The following is a 17,608-nucleotide window of genomic DNA, read 5'->3' as shown; positions in this document are numbered from 1 at the left end:
GTTTCAGCCCCTTTGGAGGATGAGCTGGAGGCCACGTTTCCCTCCTCCTCCTCCTTGTTAATTTTTAAGGTGGCAAAGTCATTCTCCGAATTGATCCTTGGGGCAGCTCTTGCCCAAAAGGTTGCCATTCACAATTGTTAGCTTCTGTTTTATTTTTTTCTTGTCAGTTCAACATTCGCCCATAGCAACCTCTACCCTCTCCAGTGCTGCCTGACCTTCAACGTACTCCTTTGTGCTGCTCCGCACTGAAGTTGCCCTCAAAGCGCTCATAAATCACTCGTACAGCTTTTTCCCACCAATGTGTCTGGTGTTACTAGGCTGATAAAGTCGTGCCAGATTTTTGGACATTCTCTGACTCTTTAAAAATATACTTTTGGAGAGGAAAAAAAATTGAAACAAATATATTTATGTCTGTAACTAACCAGCAGGAGGCAAGTTCCCTGGGAAGCTTATTTTTGTTTCTGTTTTCACAGCTTTGAATTAAGTTTTCTTTGTATCTTTTACAAACATTATCTTTCACTGAGGTACAGAGTCCTGTCTTTCAGAAATACTCCATGTGCAGAAACCCTGTGAAGTAACTCTTTGAACACATCGGTCTCACGCTTAATGATGGAAAATGCCTTAAACCCCAGGCCTGCACACAATTAAAGATCTGCTGAGCAGTTCAACATCTTCAATGTACAGTTATGCATGTGCACAAGTCTTTTAGCCATCAACATCTTAAACAGCTTAGTGTGAAACCGATATTTTGCCTTTCAGCAGCTTTGCATATTAATAATTCTCTGCAGCAAGACGTGTTTAGCAGGAATTTTTTTGTCCTACTGGGGCTAGATTATGTGATTATTATTATTTTTAAGATAGCGTGTTTTCTGTCGGCAACTCAAGATTTTTTGTTTCGAGAGCTCTGCTTGCTAGAGATCTATTTGTGTGATGAAATGCACACTCATAGTGGCGTTGTGCCAGTTTGTTTGGGTGGTTTGTTTTGGCAACATGAGCAACACATGGGTGAAGTTCTGCTGAGGCATTTGAGTGGAGGATTCGATGGTGGTCCAGGTTAGCAGTGGGCTTAGGAACGGGTGGAGGCTGAAAGGGAATCGTTCCCTCCAGTGCTCTGTCATCACATCAACAGGATCATTTTGGTGTTGACTTTCTAGGTTAGAAGTACTTTTTTGTTAATTCTCTCTTCATAAAAATACAAGTGCATAAGCTACTGCCAACAGAAACCTATGGACTGGGAATAATTGTGGGTTTTAGAAAAGTTCCTCCAGGAAACTTAGAAATCATGAACTTTTTGATTCCATGCACCAAGAGATTGATGTAGGGGGAAAGGGGAATAATTGCTGTGGTCAGAAACACAGCTGTTCATTTATGCTTTAGAAGTCAAACCGGCACAATTAGTTGTATTCTTCCTCGAGAGGCAGTTGTACCAAAAAAGCACGTATGCTATGGCAAACCCAGTCTAGTCATGGGAGACAGTGAAACTGGAATAACATGCCTTTTCAAAGAGGACTTGAAAATAGATGCAACTCTGAGCTCAGCAGTAAAATGAATTTCTGGAATTTTTTTCCTTTTCTCACATTTGCAGTGGGATGCCTCATTGTTAGCTGGGAGAAGGCAGAGTACACTGTAACAAGACGCAGAATTGGCAGCTTTGAATGATTAATTTACTTTTACTTGGACTCTTCTTCTAGGTCATTAATGTCTAAATACTCTAAAAGGTTGGCCTGTGTGCTTTTAGAAGGTGACAGTTAAATTCTGCACTGTGCTTTCCTGAAGTCACTGGCATTCCACAAGTGCACCTGAAAGAAGGGTTTTCCCTCCTATTTGCAAGTCCTATCCTGATTTTATATTTCTTGAACTAAATCCCAAAGTAACCACATCCCCTGCTATAACTGCTACTCTCCGTTTTTTCTCCATCACTGCCCTGACATATGGACCCACAAAAAGGTTCCTGGAGAATAAAAGTTGCTTCTCCATGTAACTGTGCAAGCACACGTCCTCACCTTGCAATAAGCGTCATGTAATTGTAGCAGCAATTTTTTTCTTTCTGAAGGGGGGATAAGTTACCGTGTGTTTACGGTGGTGTGAGTAGAGTTACTACAGAGCAGCTGAAGCTGGGTAACTCGTTTGTGCGTCCAAGCCCAAAATGATGCTTACCAACAGTCTGTTGTATTGCAGGGAATGAACTATTTGGAGGAACGTCGCCTGGTGCACCGTGACCTTGCTGCCAGGAATGTCCTCGTTAAGACTCCTCAACACGTGAAAATCACGGACTTTGGGCTGGCAAAGCTGCTCGGCGCTGATGAGAAGGAGTATCATGCCGAGGGAGGCAAGGTAAAGCACATCGGAGAATGAACTGCTGCGCGTTCATCGGTGTTCGTGCTTGCGCATGAGCCTTAAACACAGGGAAAAAAAGGAGAGTGGGTTTTTCAAAGCGCTCAGTTGCCGTCTCAGCGTGCTGCCTTTGAAGCCTGTGGGAGACCTCTAAAATCAGCTGAAGCAGCGTCAGGCCAGTGGGACTGCAGTGGCAGCGGAGGTAGCTGAATAGTGAATGCTTTTGAAATTCCCACCCGGAATGTCTGGGAAAAAGCAAGTTTATTAAAAAAAAAATTAAAAAAAAAAAAAAAGGCATGGCTGAATTCATCAGTGTAGCCAACAGCAATGACACTGTGAAGTTTATGAAGGGAAAGGGAATGCTGTATATTTATAGCAGAAGAAAGACATGTCAGACTTGGTTCAACACGCCTTCATGTTGTACTACGTGCTGATGGAGGGAATGTGTCCTGCTGAGAAATTAAAGAGAAGCTGCTTGCAAATATTGCAGAGACCATAAATGGAAACCATATGAGCGCAGATCAGTCTTTGTCATACAGACTGAAATTGGATTTGTGTCCTGTTATGATAGGAGAAGGTTAAAAAAGTAGTAATTTGACTGTTAAAAATATTGTAAAACTAATTGTAAGAGATATTTCTAATACGCCTAATATTTCACAAGTTCCCAGGTTCAACATAATAAATGAAAATAATAATGAGGAATTCAAAAGTTGCCTGCTCTACCACTCAGATATTTGTGGTGCTGGTTGGTTTTTCTCCCTTCTGCAACCGAACTATTGATTTAAACACCACCTGGTGGCAAATATCGCTAATAAATTTTGGGTCAGCCTCTTAAGGCTTATTTGTGAATTTTCCCAGGTTCCTATTAAATGGATGGCTTTGGAGTCAATTTTACATCGGATTTACACTCATCAAAGTGATGTCTGGAGTTATGGTGAGTCTAAAGCCAGATAAAATTTTTGCAAATGGATTGGAAAATTGCAAGATTTGCTAGTGACTCTACACAGCCCTTTTTTCTTCCTATTATGAGAAGACTGAGAGATTAAACATAAACAATGGGCCCAAATCACCTATTCAACAAAGTAAAATTCCCATGAAATGGCATGCTAATGAGGTGTAAGATGTTTTTCAGAATATGCTTTCAGGTGATGAGCCCTCCCCTGAAAGGGGCTGCGGGTAGGAGACTGCTCCGTTTGCTGAAGTTCTGCTGACACTTTTCTTCAGCAACTTCAAATGAAATATAGCTGGGCTGACATTAAAGCCACATAACTAGATGGAGGACTTAAAACCATTGGCCAGTTGTTCAGTGTCAATGAGTGTAACTCTGCTGTGGCCTAAAAAGTTTGTTCTGTCCTGGTATTGAGAGGACAACGCTAAAAGGGAAGCAAAGTGATAACCTCCTTAGATAATTCATTTTGTATTTGTTATAGTTCATAAGCCAGTTTCAAAGAAAGAGGAGCAGAAAGGAAATCTTCAAAGCAACTTATTCCGAAATTTCCATTCCATGGGATCTTATTTTCCTGGAAAATACTTAGTGCAGATGGTCAGATCCTGTGTCGTTTTAGAAAAAGTACAGCCTCTGGTCCTCTTAATCCATTTGTATGTTGGCATCCAAAATCTTGTTTTGTATCCTAAGCTACCAGACAATCAAAATAGCTTCCTCACAAGAGTACGTGGTGTGTCGGCAAATGACACTGAGGCAGCTGGTTTACACATCTTTCCAAAACTTCTTTCGCTCATCTCCAAAGAGATTGTTTTCAAACAAAAAGACAATTTCCATTTTTAAAAACATTTGCTGAGTTGGAGTCAGGAGGTGCTAACCTGCATTTCCTTTCTCTGGGGCTGGGAAGTTTGTGAGATGTTCAACACTGAGATACTAGCTGAGATTTGGAAAAAAAAAAATTAAAAAAAAGGCAACCCCCAAAAACTTAAAGGAAAGCAGGATGATTTCAACCTGTTTTATTAATTTGTGTCTCTTCAAAATCATGGCAGAAAATGCTTTTCCTAGGTGGGGCTCTGGCGGCGCAGTGCTCCGGGAGAGTGCTCTGCACCCAAGCCAAGCACCGCAGCTCTCGCCAAAGCCTCTCTCATGGTCTTCTCTTTCCACCTTGCAGGTGTGACAGTTTGGGAGCTGATGACATTTGGATCCAAGCCATACGATGGGATCCCTGCCAGTGAGATCTCCTCTGTCTTGGAGAAGGGCGAGCGTTTGCCCCAGCCCCCTATCTGTACCATCGATGTGTACATGATCATGGTCAAATGTGAGTTCACATTTGGGGTTGTGTGTGTTCACCTAAGTTGAATAAGTAGCACAATTGCCACGATTGTCACGTTTGTATATGCTGTGTTCTTGGTGACTGCACAGAAATGATGTTATGTGAAAAGACTGGTGACACCAGAGTGTGTTCCTGCAACTTGAGCTTTGGCTAGGAGCACGGGATATGGTTTCAGTAGTTGTTGATTCAGCCAAACTAATATTTTTTTCACCATTCACACCACTGGCTGATATTGTCAATTGTTTTAAACTCATATTGTCAGGCAGTATAAATTAGCATAACACCACCCACTTTACCTGAAATTCTAGTTTTGTATGTCTAGAAAATAGAATTAACACTGCCTTCTCCTCCATGCTCCCCTTTAGTTCAGCAATATGCCCCCTCTTGCAACCACGCACGCGGATTGTGTGCTTTTTTTACTAAAGGAGTTCCAGGACCACAGGCACCACCCTAACAGCAGATGCCCATGAGGATCTGTATTTTCTTACCCTATTTCTTCTTCATTTTTGGGTGACACTTTTTCAGCACACAGCTGTTGCTGTAAAGTATATCACAAGGGCTGGGGTTCTCTGAAGCACTTTTTGGCCATTTTTAGGGCACATCAAAGGGCTTCTGACCCCCAAACCCCTTTTCCATCTGTGTCAGCTGCTAAAATGTCAGATTATTACCTGGCTTCCCGTGCACCTCTGGGCCATCACTACTGTGAGGATGCTGATAAGCAGCCCACTAGGTGGCATTTTAGACCTTCTCACTGTAGCAAAATTTACCTGTTCCTGAAATAGGAGCCATGCCACCATGAACAACACCCCATAGAGCAGCACTTTAGGGGAATTCTGGTGTGCACACATGTTGCTTTGTCGGGACAGGCACCACACACAGTGAGCCTGATCCTGTGCTCAGCAGGCCAAGCAGGAACTAGATCCAGATGTGTGCACCTAGCCTGGGAGGTGCCCAGACCCAAAAGCAGTGTGCTGGAAACTCATCCTCAGAGATGCTGAACCCTGAAATGCTCCACTCTGTCTAAGAGCAAGAAGGATTTATTCTTGAATTAGCAGATCATATTTCTAGCATGGTAAAAAGTCACTGCAAATTATGAGATTTTTGTCTCATGCAGATTTCAGATGGCATATTATCACTTCATTTCTCCATTTCGATGGATAGGCTGTTTCTTATGAGTTCTTCCAGACACACTGAGCTTGACCTTCATTATTTTTAATTTTAAACACGAGAGTCTCTACATCAATTCATTTGTTACCTGGTAACAGAAGTATGGGTTTCCTAAGTAACATCGCATGTAAAACCACCAGTATCTCTATTTGAAATCTCTTCTAGCATTGATTCACAGTAAGAGATAGTATTTGTTTTTGTTGACGTCCGTTTACTAATTAAATACAGCTTAGATATAAATGTCTCCAGTGAGGATGTTTTGAATTTTAGAAGACAGCTGGTACAGAGGGAGGCTTCTGCTTGAGGCTTCCCAGAATTTCACAAAGCAGTGCAGTGACTAGACAGTCAAATCACCGTACTTCTGCAGGTGCCAACTGAAGTTGTCTGCTTTCCCTCCTTCCAGAGCTTTTTCAGAGCCGACTGGCCACCCATTTGCTATCCTCAGGACTGATGCGTTATTAACACTCCGGTGGGACCTGCCTGCCCACACGGAGACAGGCCAGCAGGAGAGGAGACAGGCTCAGCCTAGAGCTTTTCCAACATGGGGTTTTATTACCTCCTTCATTCTTCCCAAAACTGCCAAGGTGTGCATTTTAAATGCTGAAATCCACACCAGTGGCTGGTGAATGAACTTTTTGTGGTGGTCCTTTATGAGTAATTCCTTCCTTTGTTCCACACATGGCATGGCTCTTTTTGCTGTTACATTTTAAGCTCTGTATTTGATCACCCAAACAACTTTATTTGCGCTTTGCTTTCGCTGTCATCCCTCTAGGCTGGATGATTGATGCAGACAGCCGTCCCAAGTTTCGTGAACTGATAGCAGAGTTCTCAAAAATGGCCCGTGACCCTCCACGCTATCTTGTTATACAGGTACTAAACCCAATGGTAGGAAGATGTCTGATGGGCATTTAAAATGATTCATAATGCATATGAAAACATAAAATATGGATAATTTAAGGCCAGATTTATCATTGCTTTCCATGTCTTAACACATTCAGCTAGAACCACAAACAGAATTTCAGCAGTCAGTATTCTCTTAGTACTGGTCCCAGTTTAGGATCAGTAACAGTCCATACTGCAGTCCTAAGAGGAGAACAGAATTTGATCCTCTTAAAAATGCAGCTGTTTTACAGCAGCATAGACAGAGATTGCAGGCCCAAATTGCCTTAAACTCTAGGTAAATTTGGTTAAACACGCAGATCAAGATTTTGCATCTTGGGCCTCTTGCTAAATTAATTTGTCTCTCAGATAAGGGGATAATGAGGGCTTGAAGGAAGCCTATAAGTCCTCTCTCACGCTGACTTGTCTCACAGGGAGATGACAGGATGCACCTGCCCAGCCCTACGGACTCCAAGTTTTATCGCACCCTGATGGAAGAGGAGGACATGGAAGATATAGTGGACGCGGATGAGTATCTCGTGCCCCACCAGGGCTTTTTCAACAGCCCTTCAACATCCCGCACTCCTCTCTTGAGTTCATTGGTATGAAACTTTTCCTCTGTGAAAACATGACAAGCAATTTTAAGAGTGAACTCCTTCTCAGAATGTCTGTATTTTCTTTCTCTCTCTTTTCAAGAGTGCTACTAGCAACAACTCTGCTACAACCTGCATTGACAGGAACGGGGTAAGTGGGGTGACCTTTAAAAAAGGAGCGACTTCTCCTGTCTGGGTCAACTTCTACAAAACAGTCCCTTTAATATTGATTTTCTCTACTTCCAACCTAGCAGGGGCATCCTGTGAGGGAAGACAGCTTTGTCCAGAGGTATAGCTCAGACCCAACAGGAGCTTTCTTGGAGGACAGCATAGACGACAGCTTCCTGCCAGCCCCAGGTGGGTACCTCTCCTGTGTTTCCATCCCACAGCCACTCATTCACAAGCCATTTGGGTGTGAACATAATTATTGTCCTTCCTTTTCTGCAGAAAGGAAGCAATCCAGATGCTTCCTACCTTATTTTGCATGGCAAATAGGAGGGAAACGTGTGCACAAATAATTTTCCTAGACTTTATGCTTCTACTTCTGGCCATTTCTCATTTCTTTTCCTTCACCAGGGGGGTTCCTCACGTTTGCCATGTGTGCCATCTGGCTGGGGAGTTTGCATGCGTGGATATGTGTTTAAAGCTTTCTATTTGGGAAAACATCCTTTAAAAAACAGGCTTCACCCCTTAAACCATTTCAGCAGTATAAACAGCTTTCTGGCAGTTTCTCTGCTTTCAGATGTTGATACACAGAAGGCAGCTCATGGTTTTACATGGACTTACAGCATAGGCAGTCGAAGAGTGAGCCAGCGAGCACCAAGGAAGCTGCTGCTGGGTTATACAGTCATGCTGCTTTGTGCCCTTAAAAAATCCCAACTAACCCTTCCAAGAATATGCCACAGCTAAAAAGGGTGAAAGACCCTGCAAGGGATGCCACTGATCTGAAACATGGAGTCTCTGTCACTGACAGTCCTGTATTTTCAAGGCATTTTCTTCATCTCTAAACATTTTTCTAAGGAAACAGCTTCTGGCAGCGCAGCTCCCTGACTGCAGTTTCAGAACAGTTTCTGGGACAGCCACCCACACGTCACTAAATTCAGTAGTAGCTATCTCACTCTTTTCGCGGTTCAAGCTGTCTTTCTGTTGCTTTGCAAACCGAATTCCTGAAGGTGAACTCCAGGGCAGCGTGTTTGGTGCCACGGCACGGCAGTCACTGCCTTTGGCTCTCTTCTGCTCCAAGAAGTTCAGTGAGATGCTGCGCATGAAGAGCAAATGGCAGATGGGTTCAAACTACTTCTCAAGTGATGCAAATGGCTGCATTAGTTACACGTCTTCATTTTCATTCCTTCTCATTTTTATTTTCTTTTTATTCCAGAGTACGTAAACCAGTTGGTGCCCAAGAAAGCATCTGCCTCAGCGGTCCAGAATCCAATCTACAACAACTTCTCTTTCACAGCAAACTCTAAGGACCCCACGGACTCCAGCTACCAGAATTCACACAGCACAGCTGTGGACAACCCCGAGTATCTCAACACCAACCAGTCTCCACTGGCCAAGACTGTCTTTGAGAGCTCTCCTTATTGGATCCAGGCGGGCAACCACCAAATAAATCTGGACAATCCTGACTACCAGCAGGACTTCTTACCGAAGGAAAACAAACCTAATGGTCTCTTGAAAGTTCCTGCAGCAGAGAACCCAGAGTACTTGAGGGTAGCAGCACCAAAAAGTGAATACATTGAAGCCTCAGCATGACCATAGAGAATTTCTTCTTGCAGCAAGGAAGGCCAGACTCTTGGTGAACCACCTGGCTGCTGCAAGAACAGACTCTTGTTTAGAGTGAACAGTGACCATAATGCATCAATAAGCACATCTTTCCTTTTCAGCATGGGGGCTGAAACTGCAAGTCCTATCTGATGGTAGTTTGGGTCTTTTCATGCCCATTTCCATGTAATTACTGAGGCACATAGCTTGCACTCAGATGCATGTTGGGATGGAACGGGATATTCCTGGACAGAAAAAATATGGATGCATTCCTTTAATTTTCAAATGGTAGCACGGTAAGAAGCCACTCTGGGATGAACTTGAGAGCTGTACACATTGTACAGTCAAATTCCTTTCTACAGTCTGTATTTTTATAAATGTTTCTAAGAGAATTTTTGGATCTTTTACAAGATCAGATTCCCGTACTGCTGGTCTGTCTCAGATCACCAGCGGGAAAAAAAATAATGTTACTAAATAGTTTTCAAAAACTCCTGGAACAGAAAGAGTTATTCCAAACCATCGGATTTTTACAAATTGTCTCCATTTACTGCTTCTTGGCACAAACAGGAGAAGTGCATCTGGGGGACTTAGGGGAGATTCTGCCCAGAGCACTGTGGAGTGGATCAGCCTGTGGAAAACTACCACAAGGAGCAAAATGGCATCACCTACTGACGACTACTGCTAAAAACTGACAGGAGGAACTCACTTCAAAGTCATCTGTACGTGGTTATAAAGTGCTTGCTAGTCTGTTTTCTGATGGTCAAACACAAGACTTTTTTTTTTCTGATCCCTTATGCAGCTGCCGAGTTGTCAAAATGCCTTTCTTCTTCAACAAAACTGTTAAAGATGTTGCCGTAACTGAAAAATGAAGTGTCAAATAATGTTTAACAGACTTAATTAAATGTCAAGGAAATGCAAATGGTGGCAAATTGGAGCATTCATGAGACAGGCTGGGAGAACTATACTAAATTAAACTTGACTAGGGCAAGAAACACAGGTAGCTCTAGCCAGGCAGTTTTATTTCCCTTCTTAAAGGAACTCAGAGCAGAAATCAGTTTCCCGTATACATTTGGCAAAGAAAAGGGGTATATCAGTGTTACACTTTACTCACTTCAAGGCAGAATACTGCCAATTGCTGTACCACACTGGGGCAGAGACCAGGGCTGGTTGTCTGTCCCTTCAGGGTTACATGTTCTGGCAATACAAGAAGGGGCTATGAGGATGAATTAAGGAAAGGAAGAATAATCTGGAGTGATGGAAAATAATATTATCTCCCTCTTCTGAAACACAGGGGTGCCTAGTTCTTCTTTAAAATACCCAGGATCATCTTCTGTTTTCAGTGTAGAATAGGCAGACTAGTCAAGGCTCAGATTTTAGCGTCATAGTATAGATCAACCACAGCAGGAAAAGCTGCTACTCTTTCCAGGGGCCTGTGAGATAGAAGTGTTAATGATTCTTCCATTGTTAACATTTATTATTAATGTAGGAGGAATAAAATGCCTAAAGTATGAATTTAGTTAGTCATTTAGATGCGTTCCACCAGCAGCTTGGCAGTGCTATTTTAATCAAACCAGTAGATCGGAAGGCAAATGCATATTGGGTGATTTTGGAACAAAGACCCTTAACTAGTTGAATATTGGCAACTTACTCGAGGGTAGCATAAGCAGCTGAGTTGCAGAGGATATGTAGTCTAAGTAAGTAGCAAGAAATAGTCAAATTTCTGCTGCCACTGTGTTTTGAATGTATCAGTATGTTTCAATTTAAGTATTGCATCTGGAGTCCAGGATCAAGCAGCAAATCCTCAGAACATTGTTTTTACAGATTTGTTGAGGAATGAAGGAGAAGAATAATCATGTGAAATGACCCCTTTTATAAGTAACACGGTGTAAAATGCATTAGCAGCTTGTGTGAGTGTGCAGTAGTTCATCAGCTACACTGCAGTCTCAGGTAGAGCAGTATATTAAGTCAAAATCCAAAGATTGTCTTGTTTGGTACATCTGTGTCACCATGACCAAGTCCCAGGCACAGCAGTATGGAGAATGCAATGTTTGACTTTGATTATTACTGGTTTGCATTGAAAACACTAACCAAAATTCAGTTCCCACGTCCAATTAGTGGCAAATTTCTCCCTGCATTCCTGAGAGCAGATTTGTTGTGTTGCTCTCACAACTGTGCAACATGTACACACAGGCAGTACTGCTTTTCTCCACCCACCGCCCCAGGAGGAAGGTACATGAACACAAAAAAAGATTGTAACGGAAATCACAGATACTTTTCTGTTTGCTAAATCTGTTATGTTTCTAAGCAGAACAGTAGAAAATCACATAGTGCACGTTTTCCTGCAGAATCTTTCTGACACTTGCACAAAAGAATTTATTTATATTTTGTTTTAATCTGTTAGCTAAAACAAGAAAGTGACCAAGTAGCAGCAATATGCATCACCAGCATTATGTAGCATGAGCATTATTTAATAGAGGTTAATATGCTTGCCCATAACAGTTTAGGACGGATTCAGTAGCAGCTCATTGCTAGAAACAGGGAGATTCATCTTAAAATCAAACAATGTAAGCTTGAAAGAGCATCACTTTTTGAATGTATTGTTTTTGATGAGAAAAATAGGAAAGAGGGCATAGGACCACAAACTGTCAATACAAATGTACAGATTCCAGATGGGTGAGATCAGCTATATTGTAAAGTAGTAAATGGTAAACATGGTAAATAACCATCCTGTAGGCCATGATTTGCAAATTGGCAGCTCAGAAATGATTCAAAAGCAGGCAAAAAAATAGAAACTGGACAGTGTGCTGTAGTTTGTGGGCAGTGCCTGCAGCAGCAGATAGAGTGGCACTGGGAGTGGATGGGATCGCCCAGCTGCGTGGCTGTTGCTGGAGGCATGGGTGCTACCCAGGGTGATGCTCGCAGGATAACAGACGTGAGCAATTTACCAAATGATACACATTGTGATGGGGGAAAAAAAAAATAATCAATAAGCAGCTGAAATGGTCTGGTTTTCCCACTGCAGCACACTGGTCATGTAACAGCAAGGAGCCCCGTGCAGATCATAGATGCTGATAAAGGCAAACATGGTTAGGCAGCATTTCATGGGACCTTGCTGCTGCAGTGTTGCATGGAGTTTAGGCTACTGAATGGGACATAAAAGTTGTGTTTTTACAAACATTACGAAAAATAAATACACTGCATCTTGAGAGCTTACACAAATCAAAGTCCAAAAATAACTTGAAAGTTCTGCTGTTGTCTCTCAGGAGGTGTGGGTAGAAAATGCTGATTTTTAAAACACAATGAAATAGGGATATGTAGCAAGCCACAGCTACTTCTAAAAGCTAACATGGTCTCACCAGCTGAGAAAATAAAAATTTCCCTTCTTACTGTATTTCTCATGGAAGGGAAAATAAAACCACTCACAAGTTAGTGCTGAGCATCTCTTAATCATGAAGCAGCAGTTAATATGGAACTTCTTTTGCAATAATAATTTAAGACTTTTAATAACTGCTAGGTATATGAAAATGTAAGCCAAGAGTCTTCATCTGTCATGTTTTCCAGTGATCTCTGTACAGTGTCAGTGCACTTGACTTCATCTGGGCCTTGGGTTGTTTTCTTCTGCTGCAAAGGGAGTTGGCTTGGGAAATTTCCCTCATGTTGCAATTGGTCTTGTCAGGTAAATTCATCCAAGAGGCTGGGGGCTTGCTTTTGTTTCCAGCTGGCAGGCAAAAATGCATTGAGTTTTTCAGAGGGAGCAGTTGGAAAGAGATGGTGGTTTCTGGAATACCTCAGAGTGATGCCCTGTCCCACCAGTGTCATTGTCAAGATAGCCACGTGAAGCCCTGACATTAGAAAATACAGTCCCATGGTTTATTTGAAAGGAAGCGGCTTGCGTAGGGAGAGTGATGCCAGGTAAGGGGTGCAGCCAACCAGTCCATATCTGAGATAGCTGCTGAATTTACTCAGGGACATCACTGAGGCTATTTACTGTTCCTGCAGGTGCAGGTGGGAATAGACATGTGGCTCCTGTCCCTGCTACCAGCTTGAAGCGAAGCCCTCTTGCAGAGATTGCTTGCACGAAAACCAACATGTGGTATTCGTACCATGGGATAAATCTCTTCCCTGGGAGATGCAGTTAGGGCTACAACAGTGTCACAGGACCGCAAACAGCTTAAAGAGGTCCCATCACAAGGTGCCTGGGGTGTCCTCCGTCTGTCTGGGGGTGCTCCAGGGTGCCAAGGACAAACTCTGCATTTCCAGACGAGTGCTCATTTTTCAGATTCAGAGTTCAACATCTTCTGTTGAAGCAGCTGAACTTCTATTGAAGTACAACTGCTACCTCTCCAAATGAGCAGTTATGGTACTCTGGCTTTTGTTTCTCTGTGAGAAAACATCTGAATCAGGACAAAGTATGAAAATGTACCTGTGTCCTTTTACCTGATGGAAACCATACACTCACGAAATGTCAAACCCTGTGTATGACACTTAGCCAGAATGCTTTGTAATATTTTATCACCACTGGTTCAAATTTTTATATTGGGATCCCATTTTCTACCTTTCTTTTTGTAATTGTTATCTCTTTGTTCTGACATACAACTTTTAAGGAGTCTTTTTAAAATAAGTTTTTAAAAATAGAAAAAAAATGTTTATACAAAAGAAAAACATGGCACCTTCAAGTAGCTTTTCAAGTGGGCTGCATTAGGACCAAAGATGTAATGTCTTGTTTTCTTGCTTTAAAGGAAGAGGGTATTGATCACAGCATCCACAGCCTCTCATCACAGGGAAAAGCTACAGATCTCCACTCTTCATTAAAGATGGGCTAGACCTCCACTGAGCCAGGAGGGCTTGACAGGATGGTGAGGCCTGTCCATAGAAAACCAAACCAAATATCAGGACCAGGTATTACTTCAGGGCCAGACCTACAACCTCTACTCCATTTCAACTCACTTTCTACTCAGTGCAATAGCTAAACAGGGACACAGTGAAGAAAAAAAAAAAAAAGCATGATGTTTTGTCTCAGCATCAGGAAAAAATACGATGATGTGAAGATGAGACGTGATGAGATAACTGCTTTTTTTGGTGAGGAAGTGTGTAGGCAGGCAGTGAGAGTTTAAAATGATAACACTTTTGGTTATGTATTACTTTAATTACGTGGGGGAGTTGAAATCACAGTGCTTCCATGATAGGCTTTGCTTTCTGCCACACATCCTGTGTCCGTTCAACATCGTGTGCTTCGGCAGATCATTCGTGTTACCGCGGCTGCGTGGACTGAGAATTGCAGGTCGGTCAGAGGTACTGCGTGCAGCTCCTCCTTCTTACACATGGGAGAGAGGAGTACGGCGATAGTAGGCTGTACCACCATCAGAGATCAAGCAAATCCTCAGCAGCATCCAAACAAAGGTTTTCCTGAGGAAAAACTGATAACTAGAGACCTAGCTGGCAAAAGACAAGCCACTTCTTGCACCGCTGAAGTTAGCTGGCAAAATGCCTTTGGCCAAGATTCAGGGCTGGTGCTCCACCAGCTTTGCACTTTTACGTGGTGAAGATGGGCTGTCCATATGCATGACAGCACGGGCTTTGTGGTCTCTCTGTACCTCTCACCTTGAAGCACTGGATCTTTCTGATTAGTGCGATGAAAACTAGAAATCAAACCCGCAGCTAACAGCTGAACTGGTTGGAGGTTGTTTTTTCCTATGCAGCTGATACAGTACGTTTCCAATCACACTGGAATTCATCCAGACCCTTCTTACCTCTCACAATCTAGCTGAAGAGTGTGCATTTGATACCACCATCCATGTTATCCTCATATTCTATGAAAGGGAATAAGTGAAGTAGTCTACAATGGTAGGAGGCTTGGCTCACATACCTAGGTTGTTTGTTTAATCTTCCATTCCTAATATCATTCCCCCTGAAATTAATGGGATGTTTAACTTGATTACGTTGAAAGTATAAAACAAGGCTAACGTTGAGTGATTTTTTTTAAAATCCCTCGCAATAATCAGAGATCCTATGGATCCATTGCCCGTTTCAGGCTGCTTTTTATTGATACAATCAACCGAGTATAAGGTATACTGTCTTGGTTTTAATAAACTGTAAAGCAATATATCCATAGATACAGACGGTACCCTCACAGCATTGTAAAGTTACTCAACTATGAAAGCACTATTTGTACAATAACAAACTCTTGACTTTTATATGGTTTTAATGGTTTATACTGTTGATCAAAGATTGTTTGTATATTGAGTGATAAAAATGAGGTGTATATTATTCTTTATAATTGTTTTTAATTTTGGGGAGAACTTTTATTGTAATATACTGTTGTATTTGGGGGGAAGAAAAATCAGTGGCTGGCTTGTAGGGTGTGTAGCCAGAGAAGAACTCACATTAAGGGTTCTTTATTGATGGACTTAGATTTTTTTTTTTTCTGGTAAAAGTTGTAACTTTAGGGATTTATCCAGAGCTTAGTGAAGCTAATAATAGGACCCTTTCCTCTCTCCAAGACTCTTTGTCTCTCTGCCTGCACAGTTCTGTAGTTTCATAATGTGAGCAATAATACAGCTAACACTTGTGACCATTGGAAGTGCAATATGAAAGCCCCTGTGCTGCTTATTAGGGCACTAATAAAAGCTGCTCTTTTAAATTGCATGGCAGGTTCTCACTTCAGTTTTATGACAAAAGCAGAAGTGCAGACAAAGCGATCCCTCAGAAGCTCATATGTGTGTCATTTAGCAGATGAAGCCGTACTGCTGGCCATTTACGAATTGCGTAGCTATGAGCTGTGCATATGAGCAATGCAAGACTCCCTTGTCAGGACAGGCAAAATAAAGTCTGAACCAGAGCCACACCGGTGGTGTAAATCGCTGAACTACACTAGGCAGAAAGAGAAATTCTGTTAGCAAAGCCAGTCAAATGAAGCCCCAGGGTCCCCTGAGTTTTGGTGTTTAATTACACAACTGGTGGAACACGTAGCAGACAAAGATTAAAGGAATTACAGAGTCTTCATTGTAATAGAGCAAAATGCACTGGGTTGACAAAGCAGTGAAGAAGAGAGGAGCTGGAACTGACAGTATGCATTCAGCCTGGATAAGTCCCCAGTATCACAATTAGTAAATTAAATAATTTTTATCTTTCTAGATGAACTTTGTACACAGAAAAAGAAAAAAAAAGCCACTACCGCACCTTTCTCATTTTCACCTTTCCGTCCAGTCCCTTCCAATACATAGACTGCATGTTTTCCCAGCTCAACTTACTTTATGCAGAAATGACGTAGTCTTAATCTTCATATTACTAGTTCTCAGAAATGTCTAATGCGTATTAATGCATGGTATTTTTATTTTAATAAAAGTAATTAAATAAGTCTTTGGTCTTTTGGCACGTGATTGTTTTCCCCTTTTGGTGACCAGCTGGCTTGGGAAGATTCTATATAAGTTAGTATTAATATTATGAAGAATAATATATAGTATTAATATTGAGAAGGAAACTGAAGCATATGTTGTACATCAATATGCCTGCTGTGTGAGGATCAGAAAACAACTTAGAGATTCAAGAGTCTTTATCAGACAAGAAACTGCTATTCTCCATATTTCACAGAATAATGGGCAGAGCAATGCCTCTGTACTTACCCCCGAAAAGGTGGGGCCACTGATTGAGATAAATCTGCTGTTAAAGCACTGAAAGAGAGGAAGTTAAAATGAAGAATGGTGTAGGTATAGAAATGCCCAGGTATTTGGGAAGGACAAGCATTCAGAAATTCCACTGAGCTCAATGCTGCCAACTTCAAATAACTGAAACATAAAAAGTGACAAAGGGCGCAAGAGGAGAAGACAGCCGAAAAAATACAGCTGCAGTCTAACCCCCTATCTGCCTGCACAGGATATGGTAGGTTAAGATAAGGTAAATAAAATTGCTATTTAAGGTTAAGAGAGGAAAATGTCTCTTCCACATGCTCTGTCATTATCGGCAGCAGCTCTAAGCCAGCCTTGCCCTTCAGCGCTCTTGAGCTCTAACCAGCAAAGAAACAAAGCCAGGCTCTAGGGAACTAAATCTGAATGCATGATAATTACATCAGACCACATAAGAAACTTCCAGGGCAACCAATAGAAGAGCCGACATGCTCTGAGGGGTCCCACAGCTGAAGTTGGACCACCTACCACAGCAGCTGGGGCAGACCTACATGCCTACTACAGCACTGAACGTGGAAGGACTCCATCATTGCTCTCCGAGGCAGCTATAACTGGTCACAGGTGGCCTTGCTCATTGCTGTCCTAGGCAACACTTTTGCAGATTCAGGCTAGACATGAGGAAGAAATTCTTTACAGTGAGGGTGGTAAAAGACTGGAACAGGTTGCCCAGAGAGGTGGTAAATGGCCCATCTCCGGAAACATCCAAGGCCAGGCTGGACAGGGCTCTGATCGACCTGATCTAGTTGAAGATGTCCCTGGTCACTGCAGGGGAGTTGGACTAGATGACCTTTGAAGGTCCCTTCCGACCCGAACTATTCTATGATTCTGTGTCCTGCCTAGGGTGGCCAGTGGGGTGGCTGGTCTTGCTCCCCACATCAGTGCCCACAGGATGAGGTGACCTGCTTGGAGCTCA

The 17,608-nt window shown here is 42.3% G+C and overlaps 1 protein-coding gene across 2 annotated transcripts in view; it reads left to right on the top strand.

The window, feature by feature from the left end:
- Positions 1–16,320, top strand: part of EGFR (epidermal growth factor receptor) — a 161,838-nt gene extending 145,518 nt beyond the window's left edge. Inside the window, exons 21-28 of one of the 2 annotated variants that reach the window (XM_065630202.1) lie at positions 2,179–2,334; positions 3,193–3,268; positions 4,449–4,595; positions 6,550–6,647; positions 7,091–7,258; positions 7,353–7,400; positions 7,504–7,606; positions 8,628–16,320. In XM_065630202.1, the coding sequence (XP_065486274.1) occupies positions 2,179–2,334; positions 3,193–3,268; positions 4,449–4,595; positions 6,550–6,647; positions 7,091–7,258; positions 7,353–7,400; positions 7,504–7,606; positions 8,628–9,004 (1,173 nt within the window). In that variant the 3' untranslated portion in view covers positions 9,005–16,320. Of the gene's footprint in view, positions 1–2,178; positions 2,335–3,192; positions 3,269–4,448; positions 4,596–6,549; positions 6,648–7,090; positions 7,259–7,352; positions 7,401–7,500; positions 7,607–8,627 lie in introns of both variants that reach the window. The other variant, XM_065630201.1, reaches the window with a different exon arrangement.
- Positions 16,321–17,608: the final 1,288 nt, after the last annotated feature.

The sequence above is a fragment of the Caloenas nicobarica genome, chromosome 2 (assembly GCF_036013445.1).
Source record: "Caloenas nicobarica isolate bCalNic1 chromosome 2, bCalNic1.hap1, whole genome shotgun sequence".
NCBI classification, from domain to species: domain Eukaryota; kingdom Metazoa; phylum Chordata; class Aves; order Columbiformes; family Columbidae; genus Caloenas; species Caloenas nicobarica.
Note: the sequence above shows the minus strand (reverse complement) of the source record. Positions and strands in the feature narration are given on the sequence as shown.